At 33.4% G+C, this 23048-nt stretch overlaps 1 protein-coding gene across 1 annotated transcript; it reads left to right on the plus strand.

Moving 5' to 3' along the window:
- The first annotated feature begins 22022 nt into the window (after window positions 1-22022).
- LOC139864276 (B3 domain-containing protein At2g32645-like) lies at window positions 22023-22634 on the plus strand. The gene has a single exon (XM_071852854.1). The coding sequence runs from the start codon at window positions 22023-22025 to the stop codon at window positions 22632-22634; it is 612 nt and encodes a 203-aa protein (XP_071708955.1).
- The last annotated feature ends 414 nt before the right edge of the window (window positions 22635-23048 follow it).

The following is a 23048-nucleotide window of genomic DNA, read 5'->3' on the forward strand; positions in this document are numbered from 1 at the left end:
TTAGGATCAATTGAGGTTACAGAAAGATTCTAGGAGGGATTTGAAACATCTTTCATGTTATGATCGTGGTCTAAAACATGCTAAAAGATCGAATGTGATTTGAGGTTCAAGAACGAGTTTAATAGTGTGTTACAACATTTTTTTTTATTTAATCGAATTAATTGAGTCAAATAAAAATTTTGGATCATTTCTGTTGGGTTTTAAAATTCTAAAAACAATAAGTAGATAGTGTTTGTAGGGATTCGATTTCTGGTCGGCTGTATGATATGAAGAAGATGATGAAAACATAAGTCAGGTTAAATGAAATCTAAATCTGTTTAAATCAAAAAAACGTGGTCAGATCAAATGGTTAAGGGGTGATTGCTTGAACGAGAGGTCACGGGTTCGAGCCCGGATCGGGGCAGTTTTGTTTTTTCTTTCTTAGAACGATTTTTAAAGGGTATACATTTCTATTTTCATTTTCTAATTATTATTATTATTATTATTATTATTATTATTATTATTATTATTATTATTATTATTATTATTATTATTATTATTATTATTATTATTATTATTATTATTTATTGTTAATATTAATTATTATTATTATTTTGATTATTAGTAATGTTAATATTATTATTAGTATTATAATTATTAATATTGTTATCATTATTACAAATGAAAGTATTAATTATCATTACTAATATTATTATGATTATAGTTACAAATTTGAATATTATGATTATTATTGTTAAGTTAATTATTATGATTACTAACATACTACAATTTATTATTATTATCATTAAATATAAGTAATATCATTATAATTACAATTGTTAGTATCAGTATTATCATTATTATTATTATTATTATTATTATTATTATTATTATTATTATTATTATTATTATTATAAGTATTATTATATAACCATTATTATTATTAAAAGTATTATTATAATTGTATCATTATTATTATCACTATTATTATTATCCCTAATATTCTATTAGTATCAAGTTATAATTATTATTGTTATTATTATTATTATTATTATTATTATTATTATTATTATTATTATTATTATTATTAACATAAAGTATTATTATTAATAATATCATCATGATTATTACTACTGTTTTATTAAAACTATCTTTTTTATCAAAAATTAACATTTTTTTTAGTTATTATATTTATCAAAATTTCATTTAGGTTACTATTATTATTATGAACATTATTTATATAAATACTTACATATAACAAACTATCGATTTTTAAATATAATACTAAACATATATTTATATATATAGATATATTAATATAACTAAATGAATAAATATTAGTTATTTTAAATGTTTGTATATATATATATATATATATATATATATATATATATATATATACACAAAATAGATATATAACATATAATTTAAGTAATAATACATATAAATAAAGTATATGTATAAAATAAAATTTAGTATCAAATTTATATAACTACAAACACACAAATATTATATAATTAATAAATGGAATTATGAGGTTTCCATTATATGTTTTAATAGATATACAATTGATATAGGTTCGTGAATCCGAGGCCAACCTTGCACTTGTTCAATTGCGTCATTTGTAATTTTACTACGAAATACAGTATTGTGAGTTTTCATTTGCTCTCTTTTTAAATGCTTTTGTAATATATATATTTGGGACTGAGAATACATGCGCTTTTATAACAGTTTTATAAAATTGACACAAGTACTGAAACTACATTCTATGGTTAAATTATTATATCGGATATCACCCTTTTAGCTTGGTAGCCTAAGAATTAGGGAACAGACCCCCTAATTGACGCGAATCCTAAAGATATATCTATTGGGCCTAACGAACCCCATTCAGGTTATGGATGCTTTAGTACTTCGATTTTATATACAGATGAGTGTACCTGTATATTTGGGATATTCTAGATGCATTTGTTAATGTCAGTTACCAGGTGTTCACCATATAAATGATTTTTATCTCTATGCAGTTTGCGAAATGCCTGATATTATGAGAAATGGAAATGAAAATCTTGTGGTCTATTAAAATTATGGTAATGATCGATTATGATAAACTAATGAACTCACCAACCTTTTGGTTGACACTTTAAAGCATGTTTATTCTCAGGTATGAAAGAAATCTTTCGTTGTGCATTTGCTCATTTTAGAGATATTACTTGGAATCATTCATGACAAATTTCAAAAGACGTTGCATTCGAGTCGTTGAGTTCATCAAGATTATTATTAAGTCAATTATAGTTGGATATATTATGAAATGGTATGCATGCCGTCAACTTTCGATGAAATGAAAGTTTGTCTTTTAAAAACGAATGCAATGTTTGTAAAATGTATCATATAGAGGTCAAGTACCTCGCGATGTAACCAAATGTAATGTATTCATCCAGATGGATTAGGATGGGTTTCTACAGGTGGTATCAGAGCGGTGGTCTTAGCGAACCAGGTCTTGCATTAGTGTGTCTAACTGATAGTTGTTTAGATGCATTAGTGAGTCTGGACTTCGACCGTGTCTGCATGTCAAAAGTTTTGCTTATCATTTCGTGTCGAAAATTACCTGCTTATCATTCTTAGCGAATCATTTGCTTATCATTCTTAGTCTAGACACATCTTACTGCATTGATTTCGTGAATAGTGTATAGACAAAATTCATATCTTAGCGTATCTGTTACTGTAAACTTTGCCTGACATATTCCGTAAATTCCTCCGTATTCTATGAAATCTTTTGTTCTATATATATAGATATTCTATGTAATTAGAATACCATCTGATACCCAAAAATCATTTCATACCGAAAAACCCTTTACTCAATCGTACGAAATGGAACTCGTCACTAGTTCAAGTTCTTCGGAACCCGACAGCTATTCCGACCTGAATGTTCACTTAAGCTCCGGAAGCAGCGTCACCAGAATGAATTCAACCAATCAGCCATCCCCAATTCATTTGATGGGTTCGTAGTCTATTTAATCAATGGAGACGAGAAGAAGGCGATCCTTTCCACCAACCGAATTCACCTCTTGGTGAAGAACCTGAAGCACTTACCAGCGAACCTGTTCGTAATACTATTTTCTCTCTCATTTCCAGAGTATCTCGTCACGACTATATAATATCTCAAATTCTAGATCTTATTCATCCGCTCGTCTGAACCGACAATCATCCCGGAGTAATACAAGAAGTCAACGAACTTCGTGCTCGAGAAATAACTTTGGAGAATATGGTGCAAAACGTACCAGCTTCAGCAATATCACCGGCACCAACAGTACCACCAACAACCCAAGTTTCAACATCACATGCCTCAACATCCCATTCTGTACCTCGAGTATAATCATCATTCTACGTATCATTCTACATCAATTATCTTCATTCTTCATAGCAATTATGTAATCTCTAAAGTTTTAGAGATTATTCATCCTAGCTCAAACCGAAAAGCAAATGAGATTAATATTATATTAACTCATTAAATCCATGATTACATCTGAAGCAAATATATATGTATATATATTTTCATAAAGATTGTAATTAAAAATTCTTTCGTACAAACTGTTAATGGTGAAAATATTTTAACGGGTAGGTAATACCCGAGAAATATTTAGATTTCACATTAATAGGTTATACTGTGTATTCTTTCAAAACTAATTCAACAGTCATTTACTATCCTACTTACATCCACCGATATACGTATCCGTTCACCGCAGAATAACCATTTTCATTCAACCTCATATTTGGATTTTGACCTATCAGAATCCAACAAGTGGCATAATGAAGAAAACATTAGATAAAATAAAATTTGTTAGAAACAAACAAATTAACTATGAGGAATTTTGTTAAGAATCCACGCTAACAAAATCCTAGCTAACTGTTAATTCCGTATTACATTTTATTTATCGCAATTTATTTATCGCGATTTTAATTCTCGCAATTTTATTTATCGTCATTTAATTTCTGTTATTTATTTTACGCACTTTAAATATCGTCGTATAAATCGGGACACATATACAATGTTTTGACATATCATATTGACGTCATCTATATATATATTATTTGGAATAACCAGAGACACTCTATATGCTGTAATGCTCGAGTTCGCTATACAGGGTTGAGGTTGATTCTAAATAATATATATACTTTGAGTTGTGATCGAGTCTGAGACATGTATATAATGGGTCACGATACGTATTAATTAAATTCGAATATTATATATAAATTGTTGAACTACTAATTGTGAACTACTAACTGTGGACTAATAACTTTGGATAATTAAAATGAATTAAAATATTGATTATAATATATGAAACTAAACATTACTTCAAGTTTTCCACTTGATTTCATCTTAAACCTCATTTGTATCTTGACAATTTAAATCTGCGTTCCAACCTTTCATGATTCTTGAAAACACCTCAATCGAGAGGATGAATCAACCGCACTTCATCTACGGAAGAAAAGATTCATGCATATAGTGATGCACTTGAAAAACTCTCGAAACCTGAGTAAACGTTTAACATGTATCTGTGCTAGCTCCTTTGGCGTTGTTATTACCGAAAATAACTTTGCAATCCCTTTCCAAAGTAGCCAATTTTGTCACAGCTCTAGCAAGTCAACTTCAACTTTTCAGTAGGATTAGCCTTATTATAACCTTGTTATATAAGTTGCCTTTCATCATCGTTACCGGAGAACCGTTTATATTCTACCACATTAGCAGTAAACTTACCAACAACTTCATTACTCATTGGCTTAAGTCTCTTCGAAAAACCATTATATTTGTTCATCAAAACCCAATCATATACTCATCCACATCTTATAACGAGAATTGCCATACTAATTGCCGAGAATTAGCAATCAGTATTTCGAATCTCGCAGCGTTTCTACTTCAACAGTTATATGCATACATATAACAATTATCTCTTAGAATTATGATCTTCCATTATGAAATTCTGAAAAGCGCCCAGCCTACGAATCAGTTCTCGAAATTTTGAAAAAATGCTGATGAAGCAGCAAAAACTGTAAACGATCTTAACAGTCAAAATTTTGATGATAAAGAAAGATACGTTGGAAAAGCTCAAAAGAAAATTTGATACTGAAAAATGGATTGAGCAAACCATGAAGGAGGCTGTGGACAAATCACAAAGACTAAACCTGCCTTCAAAGAATCCAAATGATTCAATATCTGCTCAAGTCATTAACGAATACCTTGCTCATGACTCTACACCGTTACAGACAAAGCTTCATCATCATCCTTCGATATTAGAAATTCTAAGATATCATCGTATCTTTCATTATAAATATCCTCTATATTTCTGAAGATATTTTCATAACTATTCTTATCTGAAATCATTTATCTCCTCGCGTTATTTGTATTACATCATAAAGGTAACTGTTTAGTTTCTATATTCTGTAAACCTTCGAATTTAAATTATGAATATTTTTGAAGTAGTGTTGGGAACTGAAGCATAAGTTAGTATAATATAATGACACTTGATCAACGTGATTATATTACAGTAAGTCATGCTGAGTTTCTAATGAAACATGATGATTCACAGACTATAACGTCATCATGTGCCATGTTACATGTGTAACATCCCGCCTTTTTCCGTTCACTTTTCCGTTTAACAATTTAAGTTCCGTTATATGTTTATAACACATCCCGTTAAAATGCGCTGAATTATCTCGTTTAGGTAATTCCCGCACCCGGTTTAAAGTTGAGGGACCAAACTTGCCAAAGGTTCAAACCTTTGACTAGGTCAAAGGGTCAAACCCTTTCCACCCTTTCATTATCACCTCCTCCATTTTATTACTTCCTCCATTTTCTCTCTAACTCCAAACACAAAGATTCATCATCCATTTATGATCTAGCGGGTATTTTGCGAAACAAATTACATATTTGAGCTCCTTACAACTTCCTCTTCGTTTTGGTACCAACTTCATCTCATTTGGGTAACATTTCTAAAACACTAGATTTCTTTAAATTCGTGTTCTTGACTTATAAAGTTGTTAATTAGCGTCTATGGCTCATTGTGATGTCGTGTATGTAATTTGTATGCTCGATTCGTTGTTTTTGGTGTAACTAGTTCAATATGAAAATTACTTGCTAAATCCTTGATTTTGGATGATCAAATATTGTTAGATTGTTAAAGTGCATGTTTTAATTGTGTTTCTAGTGTTACTAGCTTCATTATGATGTATAGTTAGATTAATGAAACCTCCTAAACTTGATTATGAAATTTGGTGAATTTAGGTTAAGGTTTCATGAACTTAAAATGGACTTTTAATGATTTGAATGACATGGAATGTTAGTTGTAAGTGTTAGGTTGTGTTGTATGCTTAATTACCTTCGAAACGGCATATTGTTCATGTAATTTGGTTACCGAATCATTAAATGGCATTTATGACTTGTATGCATTGAATGAGGAACATTGATGGCGGTTTTTGGTAGTTGTAAGTGGAATTTTGATTAATGAAAAGTGCTTAGTTATGTTCCTTGTCAAATTACCTTTCCGATGATATAAGATACATATCTTGATTGTTTGCGGGTCATGAAATGTGTTGGTTTGTGTTTTGGTTCGTGCACTTAGGAAATACAGCAAACAGGGCCTGGAAACCGATCAGGACGCCGTCCAGATACTGGGGACGCCGTCCCAACCTTAAAACCGGGACGCCGTCTAGCTTCTCGGGACGCCGTCCCAACCTTAAAATCGGGACGCCGTCTAGCTTCTCGGGACGCCGTCCCAACCTTAAAACCTGGACGCCGTCTAGCTTCTCAGGACGCCGTCCCGTTTGCCTAAAACTAGCTGTTTGCTTGACCTTTTGACGAAAAATGTTTGGCATGTTCTAGACCTCCAATTTACATGTAACTTGTTTTAAAATGCTTATATATGAATAACTAGCATAGAAAATTTGTCCGAGACCCGACCCGAACGTGTTGACTTTTTGTTGACTTTGACCGACCAAAGTTTGACTTTTTGTCAAACTTAACCAAATGATTATGCAACCCTCCTAACTTGTTTATATACTTGTACCTTGCATGAAACTTGACAATTTGATTGCACATGCTACATAATCGAGTCGTATTGAGCCATAGGACTAATTGAACATCTTTGACCCTTCGTGACTATCGTTATTGATACAACCTATTTGTTTAGGTCAAGACTAGCATTGTTCTTAGCACACGTTACTTGTCGAAGTACTTTTTGGTTCGTGCATACAAGGTGAGATCATAGTCCCACTTTTACTCTTTTAAACTTACTTTTGGGATGAGAAAACATAAACGATTCTTTTGAACTAAGTGAACACAAGAACGGGAAAACAAAGATTCTACATACGAGTTTAGAACGAAAATCCTCAATCCGATTATCATTAGTTACATCAGATGGTGTAAGCGAGAACTTATGTTATATGGCCATATGGGTTGACAACCCTCATCTTTGACGGTTCGCTACCGTCTACGGATGAAATATATTTTCGGGAAACAGTGTTGTTCTAGCACTAATTTACGGGGTATTCAACGGACGGAATGTTAAGCTTTGATAATTGGGTGCTCGTGAATATTAACTTTTAGAATGTACTATGACTTTATCAATATTGCAACTCTTGTGGTTCAGCTTGCTTTTACTCATTTACTTATTTAAACCTATGATTTCACCAACGTTTTCGTTGACAGATTCTCTATGTTTTTCTCAGGTCCTTGAACTTAGGTGATACATGCTTCCGCTCATTATTTGATACTTGCATTGGATGTCGAGTATACGTGCATTTCATGGAGCGTCTTTTGACTTTACTTTAAACCGTGTCGCCTAGATTTCATTCGTATTATAACGTTGTAACTTAACTATTGGTTGAACAATTCTTGTAAACTTTGAAACAATCTTTATTTTGAAATGAAGGCGACATATTTTGGTCAAAAGTTATCTAAAAGACTTATAATCAGGTAATGGGACCCACGTAGCCGACGCCGTCACTTGACGATTTGGTCGGGTCGCTACAAGTGGTATCAGAGCCTTGGTTGTAGGGATTTAGAGTTCATTTGTGTCCACCCCGAGTCATAGGGTACATAGGTGAATCTAGACTACAACCGGCATATAGACTGAAGTAGGAATTATTTGACTAATTGTGCATTTATACTCAAACTCTTCTATCATATCTAACTCGTATTCGATCTTGATCTTACGTTGATAAATTTTGTTGATGCGCCACCTTGACTTTATGAAGTAATGTTAAATGCACATGAGAATCAGGGTAATATAATTTCCGGGATTATATTACGGTGATTCACATGGATGTTCCGACATTATGACATAAAGAATTTAAGGCGGGTCAAGGATAATTTTTCTCTCTATCTTTATCCCATATCACAGTTAGTATTATTTAGAATACTAACCAACGGTATTCTTTTGTTTTGAAGGAACAATGGCTCCTCGTCGTGTACGCCGCAATGAAACTCCCGAACAAGCTCTCGAACGGATGATAGCTACCGCCGTAGATGCGGCCATGGCCGGTCACTCTTCCAACAACAATAACAATAACAACAACCACAACAACAACAACAACAATGGGGCCGGTAACTCAAACGAGGGATGCTCCTACAAAGCTTTCATGGGGTGCAAACCTCACACTTATGATGGAACCGGGGGACCGGTTGTGCTTACTCGTTGGTTTGAACAAACCGAGGCCGTCTTTAGCATAAGCGGTTGTCGGGATCAAGACAAGGTCAAATACTCCACCCACACTTTCTCCGGAATTGCTCTAACATGGTGGAACACCTATGTTCAATCGGTGGGTACCGATGAAGCTCATGCCCTCTCTTGGGCCGATCTAAAGGAAAAGATGATTGTTGAATATTTTCCGCGCGAAGAAACCCGAAAGCTTGAGGAAGAACTAAGAGCTTTGAAAGCGGTCGGAAACGATCTTAAAGCTTATAATCAACGCTTCGCCGAACTATCCTTGATGTGTCCTAATCTGGTTAACCCCGAATCTCAAAGGATTGAGCTCTACATGCTCGGTCTTTCAAAAAGCATCAAACAAGGGGTGATGTCATCCAAACCCACTACTCATCAAGCCGCTATGAACATGGCTCGCCAACTAATTGAAACAGTTGACGAAGTCGTAGTGCCGGCTCCTAAGGCCGAGGACAAGTCGGGTGGCAACAAAAGGAAATGGGAAGCCACTCCATCAACCTACTACAACAACACCTTCACCAAAAAGCCTTTCAACAACGACGGCAAGAAGGGTTATGTCGGAAACTTACCTTTTTGCAACAAATGCCACAAGCATCATCACGGCGAATGTAACAAACTAGTTTGTCACCGTTGCCAAGGTGTTGGTCATAGGGCCAACAATTGCACAAGCGCCGCCCCCGTTGCTCGAAAGGGGCCCAATCCTCCAAAAACGGTCACTTGTTACGAATGTGGCCAAACGGGCCATTATAAGAACGAATGCCCGAAAAAGAAAGCCAACCCCAACAACCGAGGCCGAGCCTTTAACATCAACACCGAGGAAGCCCGAGATGACAATGAACTAGTCACGGGTACGTTTCTTCTCAACAACTCTTATGTTACTTGCTTATTCGATTCGGGTGCCGATAAATGTTTTGTGTCCAAGACTTTGGCTCCTACCCTTTGCACTCCACCACACCCTTTAGATACTACTTATTCCATCGAAGTGGCCGACGGAAAACTCTTAAGTGCCGACACATATTACCGGGGGTGTACTTTGAACATTTTGGGTAAGGAATTTGAAATTGACTTGATACCCATGGAATTAGGGAGTTTTGATGTAATAATCGGTATGAATTGGATGGTCAAAAATAAATCTCACATTCTTTGCGATCTTCACGCAATCCGAATTGCTATCGAGAATGGTGAACCATTGATTGTCTATGGCGACAAAAATTGCACCGGACTCAATCTCGTTTCGTGCCTTAAAGTTCGAAAGCTACTTCGCAAGGGTTGTTTCGCGATTCTTGCTCACGTTAAGAAAGTCGAGGCCGACGAAAAGCGCATCGAAGGTGTGCCAATTGTTAGTGACTTTTCCGATGTATTTCCCGACGAATTACCGGGTCTTCCACCTCATCGACCGGTTGAATTTCAAATCGATCTTATTCCAGGAGCCGCACCCGTAGCGCGTGCACCATATAGACTCGCTCCATCCGAATTGCAAGAATTACAAAGTCAAATCCAAGAGTTACTTGACCGTGGTTTCATTCAACCTAGCCATTCACCATGGGGCGCTCCGATTTTGTTCGTCAAAAAGAAAGACGGATCCCTACGAATGTGCATTGATTATCGTGAACTAAACAAATTGACGGTTAAGAACCGATATCCTCTTCCTCGCATTGATGACCTTTTTGATCAACTACAAGGTTCTCGTGTATACTCAAAAATCGATCTCCGTTCGGGTTATCATCAACTAAGGGTTAAGGGGGAAGATGTCTCCAAAACCGCTTTCCGGACTCGTTATGGTAGTTATGAATTCCTTGTCATGCCTTTCGGTCTCACTAACGCACCGGCGGTGTTCATGGATCTCATGAACCGCGTGTGCAAACCTTACCTCGACAAATTCGTTATCGTGTTCATCGATGATATTTTGATCTATTCTAAAAACGAAGAGGAACACAAAGAACATCTCCGACTCGTGCTCGAGCTCTTGAGAAAAGAGAAACTATATGCCAAGTTCTCCAAGTGTGAATTTTGGTTAAAGGAAGTTCAATTTCTTGGTCATGTTGTAAGTGATCAAGGCATTAAAGTCGATCCCGCAAAAATCGAAGCCATTAGTAAATGGGAGACTCCTACTACTCCTACTCAAATTCGTCAATTCTTGGGTCTCGCCGGATACTATCGTAAATTCATCAAGGATTTCTCCCTAATCGCTCGTCCTTTAACCGCGTTAACTCACAAGGAACAAAAATTCGTTTGGACATCCGAACAAGAAACCGCTTTTCAAATCTTGAAAACTAAGCTAACCACCGCTCCTATCTTGTCACTTCCCGAAGGCAATGATGATTTTGTTGTATATTGTGATGCCTCGAAAAACGGTTATGGATGCGTATTAATGCAACGAAAGAAAGTCATTGCTTATGCCTCTCGACAACTCAAAGTCCACGAACGAAACTACACGACACATGATCTTGAACTCGGTGCCGTCATCTTTGCACTTAAGTTATGGAGACATCATCTTCTTGGTACCAAGAGTACTATCTTTACCGATCACAAAAGTCTCCAACATATCTTCGATCAAAAGCAACTAAACATGAGACAACGAAGGTGGATTGAGACCTTGAACGATTATAATTGCGAGCTTCGTTACCACCCCGGGAAGGCAAATGTAGTGGCCGATGCCTTAAGTCGAAAGGAAAGAGCGGTGCCTCTTCGTGTCCGAGCTTTGAATATCACCATCCACTCCAACCTTAATAGCCAAATTCGGGTAGCCCAAGATGAAGCTCTTAAGGACAACAACATCGCACGCGAACTTTTAAACATTCTCGTTTCCCGATTCGAAGTTAAGGAGACCGGACTTCGATATTACGCCGGAAAAATTTGGGTGCCTAGATATGGCGATCTACGAAACCTCATCCTAGACGAAGCCCACAAATCGCGATACTCGATTCATCCCGGCGCCAATAAGATGTACCATGACCTTAAAGAACAATATTGGTGGCCGAACATCAAAAAGGAGGTTGCTAGATACGTCGCCAATTGTTTGACTTGCGCTAAAGTCAAAGCCGAACACCAAAGACCGTCCGGGTTACTTCAACAACCCGAAATTCCGCAATGGAAGTGGGAAAGGATCACGATGGATTTTATCACCAAACTACCGAAAACGTCGGGCGGTTATGATACAATTTGGGTCATTGTTGACCGTCTCACCAAATCCGCGCACTTTCTCGCCATGAACGAAACCGACAAAATGGAGAAACTTACACGACTTTACATTAAAGAGATTGTAGCCCGACACGGAGTACCGTTATCGATTATCTCCGACCGAGATGGCCGTTTCGTTTCTAGATTTTGGCGTACGTTACAAGAAGCGTTGGGAACGCGTTTGGACATGAGCACCGCATATCATCCCCAAACCGATGGACAAAGTGAACGTACAATACAAACCTTAGAGGATATGTTACGAGCCTGCGTTGTTGATTTTGGAAAAGCTTGGGACAATCACTTACCTCTCGCCGAATTCTCTTACAATAATAGTTATCACGCGAGTATTAAGGCCGCACCTTTTGAAGCGTTATATGGTCGAAAATGTCGCTCTCCTCTTTGTTGGGCCGAAGTGGGTGACGTGCAAATTTCCGGGCCCGAACTCATTCACGAAACAACCGAAAAGATTCTTCAAATCCGAGATAGGCTTCGGACGGCCCGGAGTCGTCAAAAATGCTATACCGACAAAAGACGCAAAGACCTCGAATTTCAAGTCGGTGACCGCGTCATGTTAAAAGTCGCACCTTGGAAAGGTGTCATCCGTTTTGGGAAACGTGGGAAACTAAACCAGCGGTACGTTGGTCCTTTCGAAATCTTAGAGCGTATCGGAACCGTTGCTTATCGTTTAAACCTTCCGCCTCAACTAAGCTCCGTCCATCCTACTTTTCATGTATCTAACTTGAAGAAGTGTCTCGCCGAGCCCGATATCGTCGTCCCTCTCGAGGAACTTACTATTAATGACAAACTCCATTTTGTGGAGGAACCGGTTGAAATTGTGGACTACGTCGAGAAGGAATTAAAACAAAGCCGGATCCCGATTGTTAAGGTCCGATGGAACGCCAAAAGGGGACCCGAGTTTACTTGGGAAAGAGAAGATCAAATGCGAAAGAAACACCCTCATCTATTCCCGGTCCCGGAAACGTCAGATTCCGAGGAAGAAGCAACGACTACTACGCCTACCTAAATTTCGGGACGAAATTTCTTTTAAGGTGTAGGTAATGTGACATCCCGCCTTTTTCCGTTCACTTTTCCGTTTAACTATTTAAGTTCCGTTATATGTTTATAACACATCCCGTTAAAATGCGCTGAATTATCTCGTTTAGGTAATTCCCTCACCCGGTTTAAAGTTGAGGGACCAAACTTGCCAAAGGTTCAAACCTTTGACTAGGTCAAAGGGTCAAACCCTTTCCACCCTTTCATTATCACCTCCTCCATTTTATTACTTCCTCCATTTTCTCTCTAACTCCAAACACAAAGATTCATCATCCATTTATGATCTAGCGGGTATTTTGCGAAACAAATTACATATTTGAGCTCCTTACAACTTCCTCTTCGTTTTGGTACCAACTTCATCTCATTTGGGTAACATTTCTAAAACACTAGATTTCTTTAAATTCGTGTTCTTGACTTATAAAGTTGTTAATTAGCGTCTATGGCTCATTGTGATGTCGTGTATGTAATTTGTATGCTCGATTCGTTGTTTTTGGTGTAACTAGTTCAATATGAAAATTACTTGCTAAATCCTTGATTTTGGATGATCAAATATTGTTAGATTGTTAAAGTGCATGTTTTAATTGTGTTTCTAGTGTTACTAGCTTCATTATGATGTATAGTTAGATTAATGAAACCTCCTAAACTTGATTATGAAATTTGGTGAATTTAGGTTAAGGTTTCATGAACTTAAAATGGACTTTTAATGATTTGAATGACATGGAATGTTAGTTGTAAGTGTTAGGTTGTGTTGTATGCTTAATTACCTTCGAAACGGCATATTGTTCATGTAATTTGGTTACCGAATCATTAAATGGCATTTATGACTTGTATGCATTGAATGAGGAACATTGATGGCGGTTTTTGGTAGTTGTAAGTGGAATTTTGATTAATGAAAAGTGCTTAGTTATGTTCCTTGTCAAATTACCTTTTCGATGATATAAGATACATATCTTGATTGTTTGCGGGTCATGAAATGTGTTGGTTTGTGTTTTGGTTCGTGCACTTAGGAAATACAGCAAACAGGGCCTGGAAACCGATCAGGACGCCGTCCAGATACTGGGGACGCCGTCCCAACCTTAAAACCGGGACGCCGTTTAGCTTCTCGGGACGCCGTCCCAACCTTAAAACCGGGACGCCGTCTAGCTTCTCGGGACGCCGTCCCAACCTTAAAACCTGGACGCCGTCTAGCTTCTCAGGACGCCGTCCCGTTTGCCTAAAACTAGCTGTTTGCTTGACCTTTTGACGAAAAATGTTTGGCATGTTCTAGACCTCCAATTTACATGTAACTTGTTTTAAAATGCTTATATATGAATAACTAGCATAGAAAATTTGTCCGAGACCCGACCCGAACGTGTTGACTTTTTGTTGACTTTGACCGACCAAAGTTTGACTTTTTGTCAAACTTAACCAAATGATTATGCAACCCTCCTAACTTGTTTATATACTTGTACCTTGCATGAAACTTGACAATTTGATTGCACATGCTACATAATCGAGTCGTATTGAGCCATAGGACTAATTGAACATCTTTGACCCTTCGTGACTATCGTTATTGATACAACCTATTTGTTTAGGTCAAGACTAGCATTGTTCTTAGCACACGTTACTTGTCGAAGTACTTTTTGGTTCGTGCATACAAGGTGAGATCATAGTCCCACTTTTACTCTTTTAAACTTACTTTTGGGATGAGAAAACATAAACGATTCTTTTGAACTAAGTGAACACAAGAACGGGAAAACAAACATTCTACATACGAGTTTAGAACGAAAATCCTCAATCTGATTATCATTAGTTACATCAGATGGTGTAAGCGAGAACTTATGTTATATGGCCATATGGGTTGACAACCCTCATCTTTGACGGTTCGCTACCGTCTACGGATGAAATATATTTTCGGGAAACAGTGTTGTTCTAGCACTAATTTACGGGGTATTCAATGGACGGAATGTTAAGCTTTGATAATTGGGTGCTCGTGAATATTAACTTTTAGAATGTACTATGACTTTATCAATATTGCAACTCGTGTGGTTCAGCTTGCTTTTACTCATTTACTTATTTAAACCTATGATTTCACCAACGTTTTCGTTGACAGATTCTCTATGTTTTTCTCAGGTCCTTGAACTTAGGTGATACATGATTCCGCTCATTATTTGATACTTGCATTGGATGTCGAGTATACGTGCATTTCATGGAGCGTCTTTTGACTTTACTTTAAACCGTGTCGCCTAGATTTCATTCGTATTATAACGTTGTAACTTAACTATTGGTTGAACAATTCTTGTAAACTTTGAAACAATCTTTATTTTGAAATGAAGGCGACATATTTTGGTCAAAAGTTATCTAAAAGACTTATAATCAGGTAATGGGACCCACGTAGCCGACGCCGTCACTTGACGATTTGGTCGGGTCGCTACAACATGACTCTTACATTCTACCTAATCTCTAAACATAGCAAGAACATATTTTCTTGATAGTTCTATCTTTTCCGTGACTTCTAGTAATTTGACAAATTAAGATCGTGCCATTACAATTTTCTTCTTTGAACAATAACCATGTTCATTCCGAAATTCATATCTACGAATTCTGGACCATTACATACGGTGCTTAATCGCAAGAAGAGGAAACGAAAGAATGAATCTCCGAAATAGAAATGGGGGTATAAATCGCAGCAAATAGAAGAGAGCATTAACTGTGGATGACAATGATTATAGAAGACAGAAACAAGGACATCGAAATATAAAGGAAGATATAAAGCCCGACGACAACGCATAAACTATAAACCGTGTATATCAATAAGTATTGCAACGTAAAGACACGGGAGAACTAAAAACACTATAAAACCAAGAGTATATAAGAAGTGAATAGATTCCTCCGGCGGCAGATGAAAAAAAAGAATGATAGATATGGAAGTTAGGAGTATATCAAGAATCAGAACTGGATGGAGCATGTTGACGAATGCTTTAAAGTATGAATTGAGGGAGAAAGAAAGGAAGGTGTGAGTTGTGGAAATAAGGAAACGAAAGGGGTGGATATATAGTAAAATATCCGACAAGGCAATCGAAACAGATTATCGTATTCAATCAAAGAAGATCTTAATTTATTTAATTATCGAATAACTAAATCTCATTACGAAAATTTTCTACAAATCCCTTGAACTCTGGAAATCAACAGAATCTACGTCAAAAGATATGACGAAACTTAATTTATTCATTTGTGATAACTTCACTCGTACTCTTCTCATAATCGAATTGTTTTATCCATATTACTCAATGATGATAAAAATCCATTTATCAACTCGTATGAGTCATGAAAACATATTTATTGTCAACCATGATGACCTCACTCAAATTTCGGGACGAAATTTCTTTAACGGGTAGGTACTGTGACGACCCGAAAATTTCCGATCAAATTTAAACTTAATCTTAATGTGATTTCGACACAATAAGCAAAGTCTGTAATGTTGAGTCTCAGAAAATTTTGGAATCATATTCATGTAATCAATTACCCTTTTGACGGTGCTCGACGATTCACGAACAATTGTTGTAAGTAAATATGTATATATAAATATATATATATATATATATATATATATATATATATATATATATATATATATATATATATATATATATATATATATATATATATATATATATATATATATATATATATATATAAACATAAATGTAAGTATATATGATTATTGGAAATAATAAAATATAATTTGAACATTAAAATTAGATATATAAAATAAGATACAAAATAATTTAGTTGTAATGAATATATAAACATATATGGTTACAATGCGTAATTAATATTATATTGTAAAACACCAAAGGTATAAATGTTGTGTCAAAAAAAATTTAATATCTATTTCTATTATAAATAACATAATATCTTAAGTAACTATATGTTATTATATAAATAATTATTAAATATTACATATACTAAACTTACTTACAAGATTAAAATATAGTTGTCAGATTATTATTACTTTCATTTAAATAAATATTACTAGTAATATTAATATCAATATTAACAATATAATTATTAAATAATATAAAATTTCATACATTTAATTTGTTATATTATTGTTAATATTATTGTTAACATTATTAATATCATTATTATTATAGATAGTAGTAAAACTATAATTATTATGATTAATATTAGTATTATTATTATTAGATATATATATATAAAAAATTTAATACTTATTATTATATAATATATTATATAGTTATACTACATGATTTATAATATGTAAATACTAATATATTAAATATAGTTGTTATAGTAATATTTCTATTACTTTTAATATTAATATCAATACTAGTATTATTAATATTATGATTTTAAAAATATAATGTTGATATATATACAAATATTATTATTACTAATATTATTATCAATACTAAAATAATTAGTGTTATTATTATAATTATCATTAATAATATTATTATTATTATTATTATCAATTTCATTAAAATTTTATTATTATGCCTTATTACTTTTATTATTAATATTATTACTATTATTATTATTATTAACATATTTATATGTATTATATTTATTATTATTATTATTATTAATATTTTTGATTATAATTAATATAATTATAATTATTAATTATTAATTCATTATTTATTAATATCAATTATATAAAAACTGTATCGATAGATTTGATAAATCAGAATCGTTTCAAGTCGTTATTCATCTGTAGATTATTGTTAAAATCGTACAAATCAATTCCAGTAAAAACCAAAATCTGTTTGATGTCCTAATCGAAGTGTAATTTTTTTCCTCTCCAATTTGTTTCCTGCCTGCTATATGTCGATCACTCACAATATAAAATAAACAAGTTGATCAATGATAAGGTCTTTCAGTTCTCTCAGTCTCATAATCAATTATCATTTTCATTTATTTTATTTGATTGATTTTTAACAGAAAAATTGAAATAAAAGCTCGACATGCCCTATTCTTGATAATTTTCACTATAAATCGATTTCGAACGAATTTCCAAAAAGTAATAATGCAGAGTTGTTAGAAATCTTCTTTTAAAACTTTCTGTAAGTTACAGCCTTCAATTCCAATTATTCAATTCGAATTTTGGAGTCAAAGTTTTCGTTTCAAAAGTCAACAATTTTGTTCATCGCAAAATTTGATTTCAGTTTGAAGTTTTAGGATCAATTAAGGTTATAGAAAGATTCTAGGAGGGATTTGAAACATGTTTCATGTTATGATCGTGGTCTAAAACATGCTAAAAGATCGAATGTGATTTGAGGTTCAAGAACGGGTTTAATAGTCTGTTACAGCATTTTTTTTATTTAATCAAATTAATTGAGTCAAATAAAAATTTTGGATCGTTTCTGTTGGGTTTTAAAATTCTAAAAACAACAAGTAGATAGTGTTAGTAGGGATTCGATAACTGGTCGGCTGTATGATATGAAGAAGATGATGAAAACATAAGTCAGGTTAAATGAAATCTAAATCTGTTTAAATCAGAAAAACGTGGTCAGATCAAATGGTTAAGGGGTGATTGCTTGAAAGATAGGTCACGGGTTCGAGCCCGGATCGGGGCATTTTTTTTTTCTTCTTAGAATGACTTTTTAAAGGGTATACATTTCTATTTTCATTTTCTAATTATTATTATTATTATTATTTATTGTTAATATTAATTATTATTATTATTTTGATTATTAGTAATGTTAATATTATTATTAGTATTATAATTATTATTATTGTTATCATTATTACAAAAGCAAGTATTAATTATCATTACTAATATTATTATGATTATAGTTACAAATTTGAATATTATGATTATTATTGTTAAGTTAATTATTATGATTACTAACATACTACAATTTATTATTATTATTATCATTAAATATTAAATATTAGTAATATCATTATAATTACAATTGTTAGTATCAGTATTATCATTATTATTATTATCATTATTATAAGTATTATTATATTACCATTATTATTATTAAAAGGATTATTATAATTGTATCATTATTATTATCACTATTATTATTATTATCCCTAATATTGTATTAGTATCAAGTTATAATTATTATTGTTATTATTATTATTATTATTATTATTATTATTATTATTATTATTATTATTATTAACATAAAGTATTATTATTAATAATATCATCATGATTATTACTATTATTTTATTAAAACTATCTTTTTATCAAAAATTAACATTTTTTTTAGTTATTATATTTGTCAAAATTTCATTTAGGTTACTATTATTATTATGAACATTATTTATATAAATACTTACATATAACAAACTATCAGTTTTTAAATATAATACTAAACATATATTTATATATATATATAGATATATTAATATAACTAAATGAATAAATATTAATTACTTTAAATGTATATATATACAAAATAGATATATAACATATAATTTAAGTTATAATACATATAAATAAAGTATATGTATAAAATAAAATTTAGTATGAAATTTATATAACTACAAACACATAAATATTATATAATTAATAAATGGAATTATGAGGTTTCCATTATATATTTTAATAGATATACAATTGAAATAGGTTCGTGAATCCGAGGCCAACATTGCACTTGTTCAATGACGTCATATGTATTTTTACTACGAAATACAATATTGTGAGTTTTCATTTGCTCCCTTTTTAAATGCTTTTGCAATATATATTTTTAGGACTGAGAATACATGCGCTTTTATAACTGTTTTACGAAATAGACACAAGTACTGAAACTACATTCTATGGTTGAATTATTATACCGGATATCACCCTTTTAGCTTGGTAGCCTAAGAATTAGGGAACAGACCCCCTAATTGACGCGAATCCTAAAGATAGATCTATTGGGCCTAACGAACCCCATCCAGGTTATAGATGCTTTAGTACTTCGATTTTATATACAGATGAGTCTACCTGTATATTTGGGGATATTCTAGATGCATTTGTTAATGTTGGTTACCAGGTGTTCACCATATGAATGATTTTTATCTATATGCAGTTTACGAAATGCCTGATATGAGATGTATATTTATGAGAAATGGAAATGAAAATCTTGTGGCCTATTAAAATTATGGAAATGATCGATTATGATAAACTAATGAACTCACCAACCATTTGGTTGACACTTTAAAGCATGTTTATTCTCAGGTATGAAAGAAATTTTCCGCTGTGCATTTGCTCATTTTAGAGATATTACTTGAAGTCATTCATGACATATTTCAAAAGACGTTGCATTCGAGTCGTTGAGTTCATCAAGATTATTATTAAGTCAATTATAGTTGGATATATTATGAAATGGTATGCATGCCGTCAACTTTCGATGAAATGAAAGTTTGTCTTTTAAAAATGAATGCAATGTTTGTAAAATGTATCATATAGAGGTCAAGTACCTCGCGATGTAACCAAATGTAATGTATTCGTCCAGATGGATTAGGACGGGTTTCTACACATTTCAACTCGAGATTTTGACGCACGTTATCGACGTGTGATTCCGACATGCGATTCCGACATGCGTTTTGGACATGCGTTTTCGAGGCGCGTTTTCAAATCGCGTTTTCAACGTGCGTTTTTCAAGGAGTGTTTTCAATGCGCGTCGATCGTGACACGTTTTCAACTTGTGATTTCGACTCGCGTTCTCGAGGTGCGATTTCGACACGTATCGAAATGTTGCCATTTTCGATCATGTCTTTGGGAAAGTAATTTATATGGGAAAACACGCATCGAAAACGCGCATCGAAAAACACGCCTCGAAAACGTGCATTGAAAAACACGCCTCGAAAACGCGTGTCAGAATCGCGTGTCGGAATCGTGCGTCGATAATATGCGTCAAAATCGCGAGTTGAAAAGGTTGGTCGATAAAGGACTTGGCATGTAATGCAAAGTTGTCACTTAACTGAGAAATTTAACAAAAGTTAACGACACCCCTCTTTTTGATTAACTTTCGAAAATACACTCCTTTTTTTATAGCGAAATGATATAATATGTTACCTTTTTATGGATTTTACCCTAATAAAAACTTAACAAAAAGCTACAGAACTTATACAGGTTGTACGGAAGCGATATACACGTATATACGGTGTATAAAAAATAATATATTGTATACATAGGGATGGCATCGGGCTGGGTTTGGGCCAGGTTTGAGTAATCCTGGACCCGGACCCGATAAGGAAAACTAGTCCCAAACCCGGACCAAATACTCGACGGGTAAACGGGTTTACCCGCGGGTAAACGGGTACCCGTTTACTTTTTTTTTTAGCAAATAAATACATTATTAAAAGCATATACAATCTTTAACTCTGTAAATTATATGCTTTATTTATATGTGTATATTTGTACAGTATATATTATTTCCTATTTTCAATTATTATCACTATCAATTTTTAAATATTTTTATAAATCGGATTTTTGATTTGAATGCAGATGAAAATGTGAAGTTGATAGATGATAAATAAATATATAAATTCATATTGACCTTGTAATCAACATATTTTTTAATTTAATTTTTGTTATTATTCATTTTTAATTATTATTGTTATTATTATTATGCAGGTATACGGGTCAGGTAAACGGGTCGGGTAGACGGGTCTTTATTTAAACCCAGATCCGAACCCGAACCCAAATATTTTTTGAAAATCAATCTCATATCCGGCCCGAGACCTGTAGACCCGGACAAGACCCGGCCCAATTAGTGACCAAGCGCGTGAAATTACTAAAGATATCAATAATGCTTATCATACAAATAAATCACAACAAAAGCTATAGAAACTAGTACACCATGCATTCAGTTATATACTTTTCATACCTTGTTAAGAATTACAGCTGTACAAAATCATACGGAAACTACAAATTTCAAACAAACTTCGTTTACAAGTAATAAACAATAATTAAGCGTAGCTTACCATATATAAACACAAATACACCATATATATATATATACACCTATATTCTTAACGCTATTCGAATTTGTTTATTCATTACTTCGATATTTTCTTGATTTCTTATCTTCATCGAACCGATAAGGAATCTGTACCTAAAATCAAGAACTCGCGACTGAAAAGATGGAATTATTTGCAGCAGCTAGAGAGAAAGAGTTATTTGAAAAAATTAATGAAAAAAATAAACTAAAGAGACGTCCAAGAGGAATGTCATCCGTAGAAGAAAATTATTGGAACAAAAGGTTAAGAAACTTAATTAATCGTAAAGAAGCTGTCCCACTGGTTTATAACGACGTAACGAGGCGGTTGAAGGAGTATATCAAGAACGAGATGAATGGTTCAGAGATAAATGTGTTGATTCAGAAACATATTATTGAATCGGATACTAGAAGTTATGTAAACCGGTTGAATATTCCGATGAATCAAGTGCTGACGCACGACTTTTTGACTGAAGATGAGAAACGTTATCTTGATATGCATAAGGAGATAGAGGTTCAATTGGTGGGCCCGAATTTACAGATGTATGAGGAATCGATGGATTTTAAGGTGTGGAGTATGTCAAGTAGTAAGAATTATGTGTTGAAAAGGTGTTGGTTTGATTTTTGGGAGAAGAATAAAGTTGATTTACAGGAAGGTGAACTGATTCAAGTGTGGTCGTTTCGTGTTGAAGATCGTTTGTGTTTTGCGATTGCTTGTGTGAACAAACCGGTGACGAATATGAAGGTGAAGAATTAATGAAGAAGGATCTGTTGATCAGGTTTAATGATACATGGCATGCGTGCATAAAGGATTAGTTGATGATGAAGCGTTTAGTTATAGACTGATACAGTTATTTACTTATTTTATAGTTTAATGTGCATTCTTTCTTAGCTGTAATCCTTGTAATGTTTTGCTTAATTAGTTACTCGTATTTCCTATTCTCGATCTCTATATGTCTTTATATTTTTAGTCACTTTCAATTAAAATCAATTTACAATAGTTAATCTGCCCATCTAATTGATATTTCCATTATCTTAAATCTTTTCTAATGTCTATTATCTATTATTATTATTATTTAAGTATATAACGAAACCATATCTAACTTTTAACCCATATATATTTACGATTTCCAAGTTTGATTTGTAATCGGTTATTAATACATGTTTTAAT

This window comes from Rutidosis leptorrhynchoides, chromosome 8 (genome assembly GCF_046630445.1).
Source record: "Rutidosis leptorrhynchoides isolate AG116_Rl617_1_P2 chromosome 8, CSIRO_AGI_Rlap_v1, whole genome shotgun sequence".
Taxonomy (NCBI): Eukaryota; Viridiplantae; Streptophyta; class Magnoliopsida; order Asterales; family Asteraceae; genus Rutidosis; species Rutidosis leptorrhynchoides.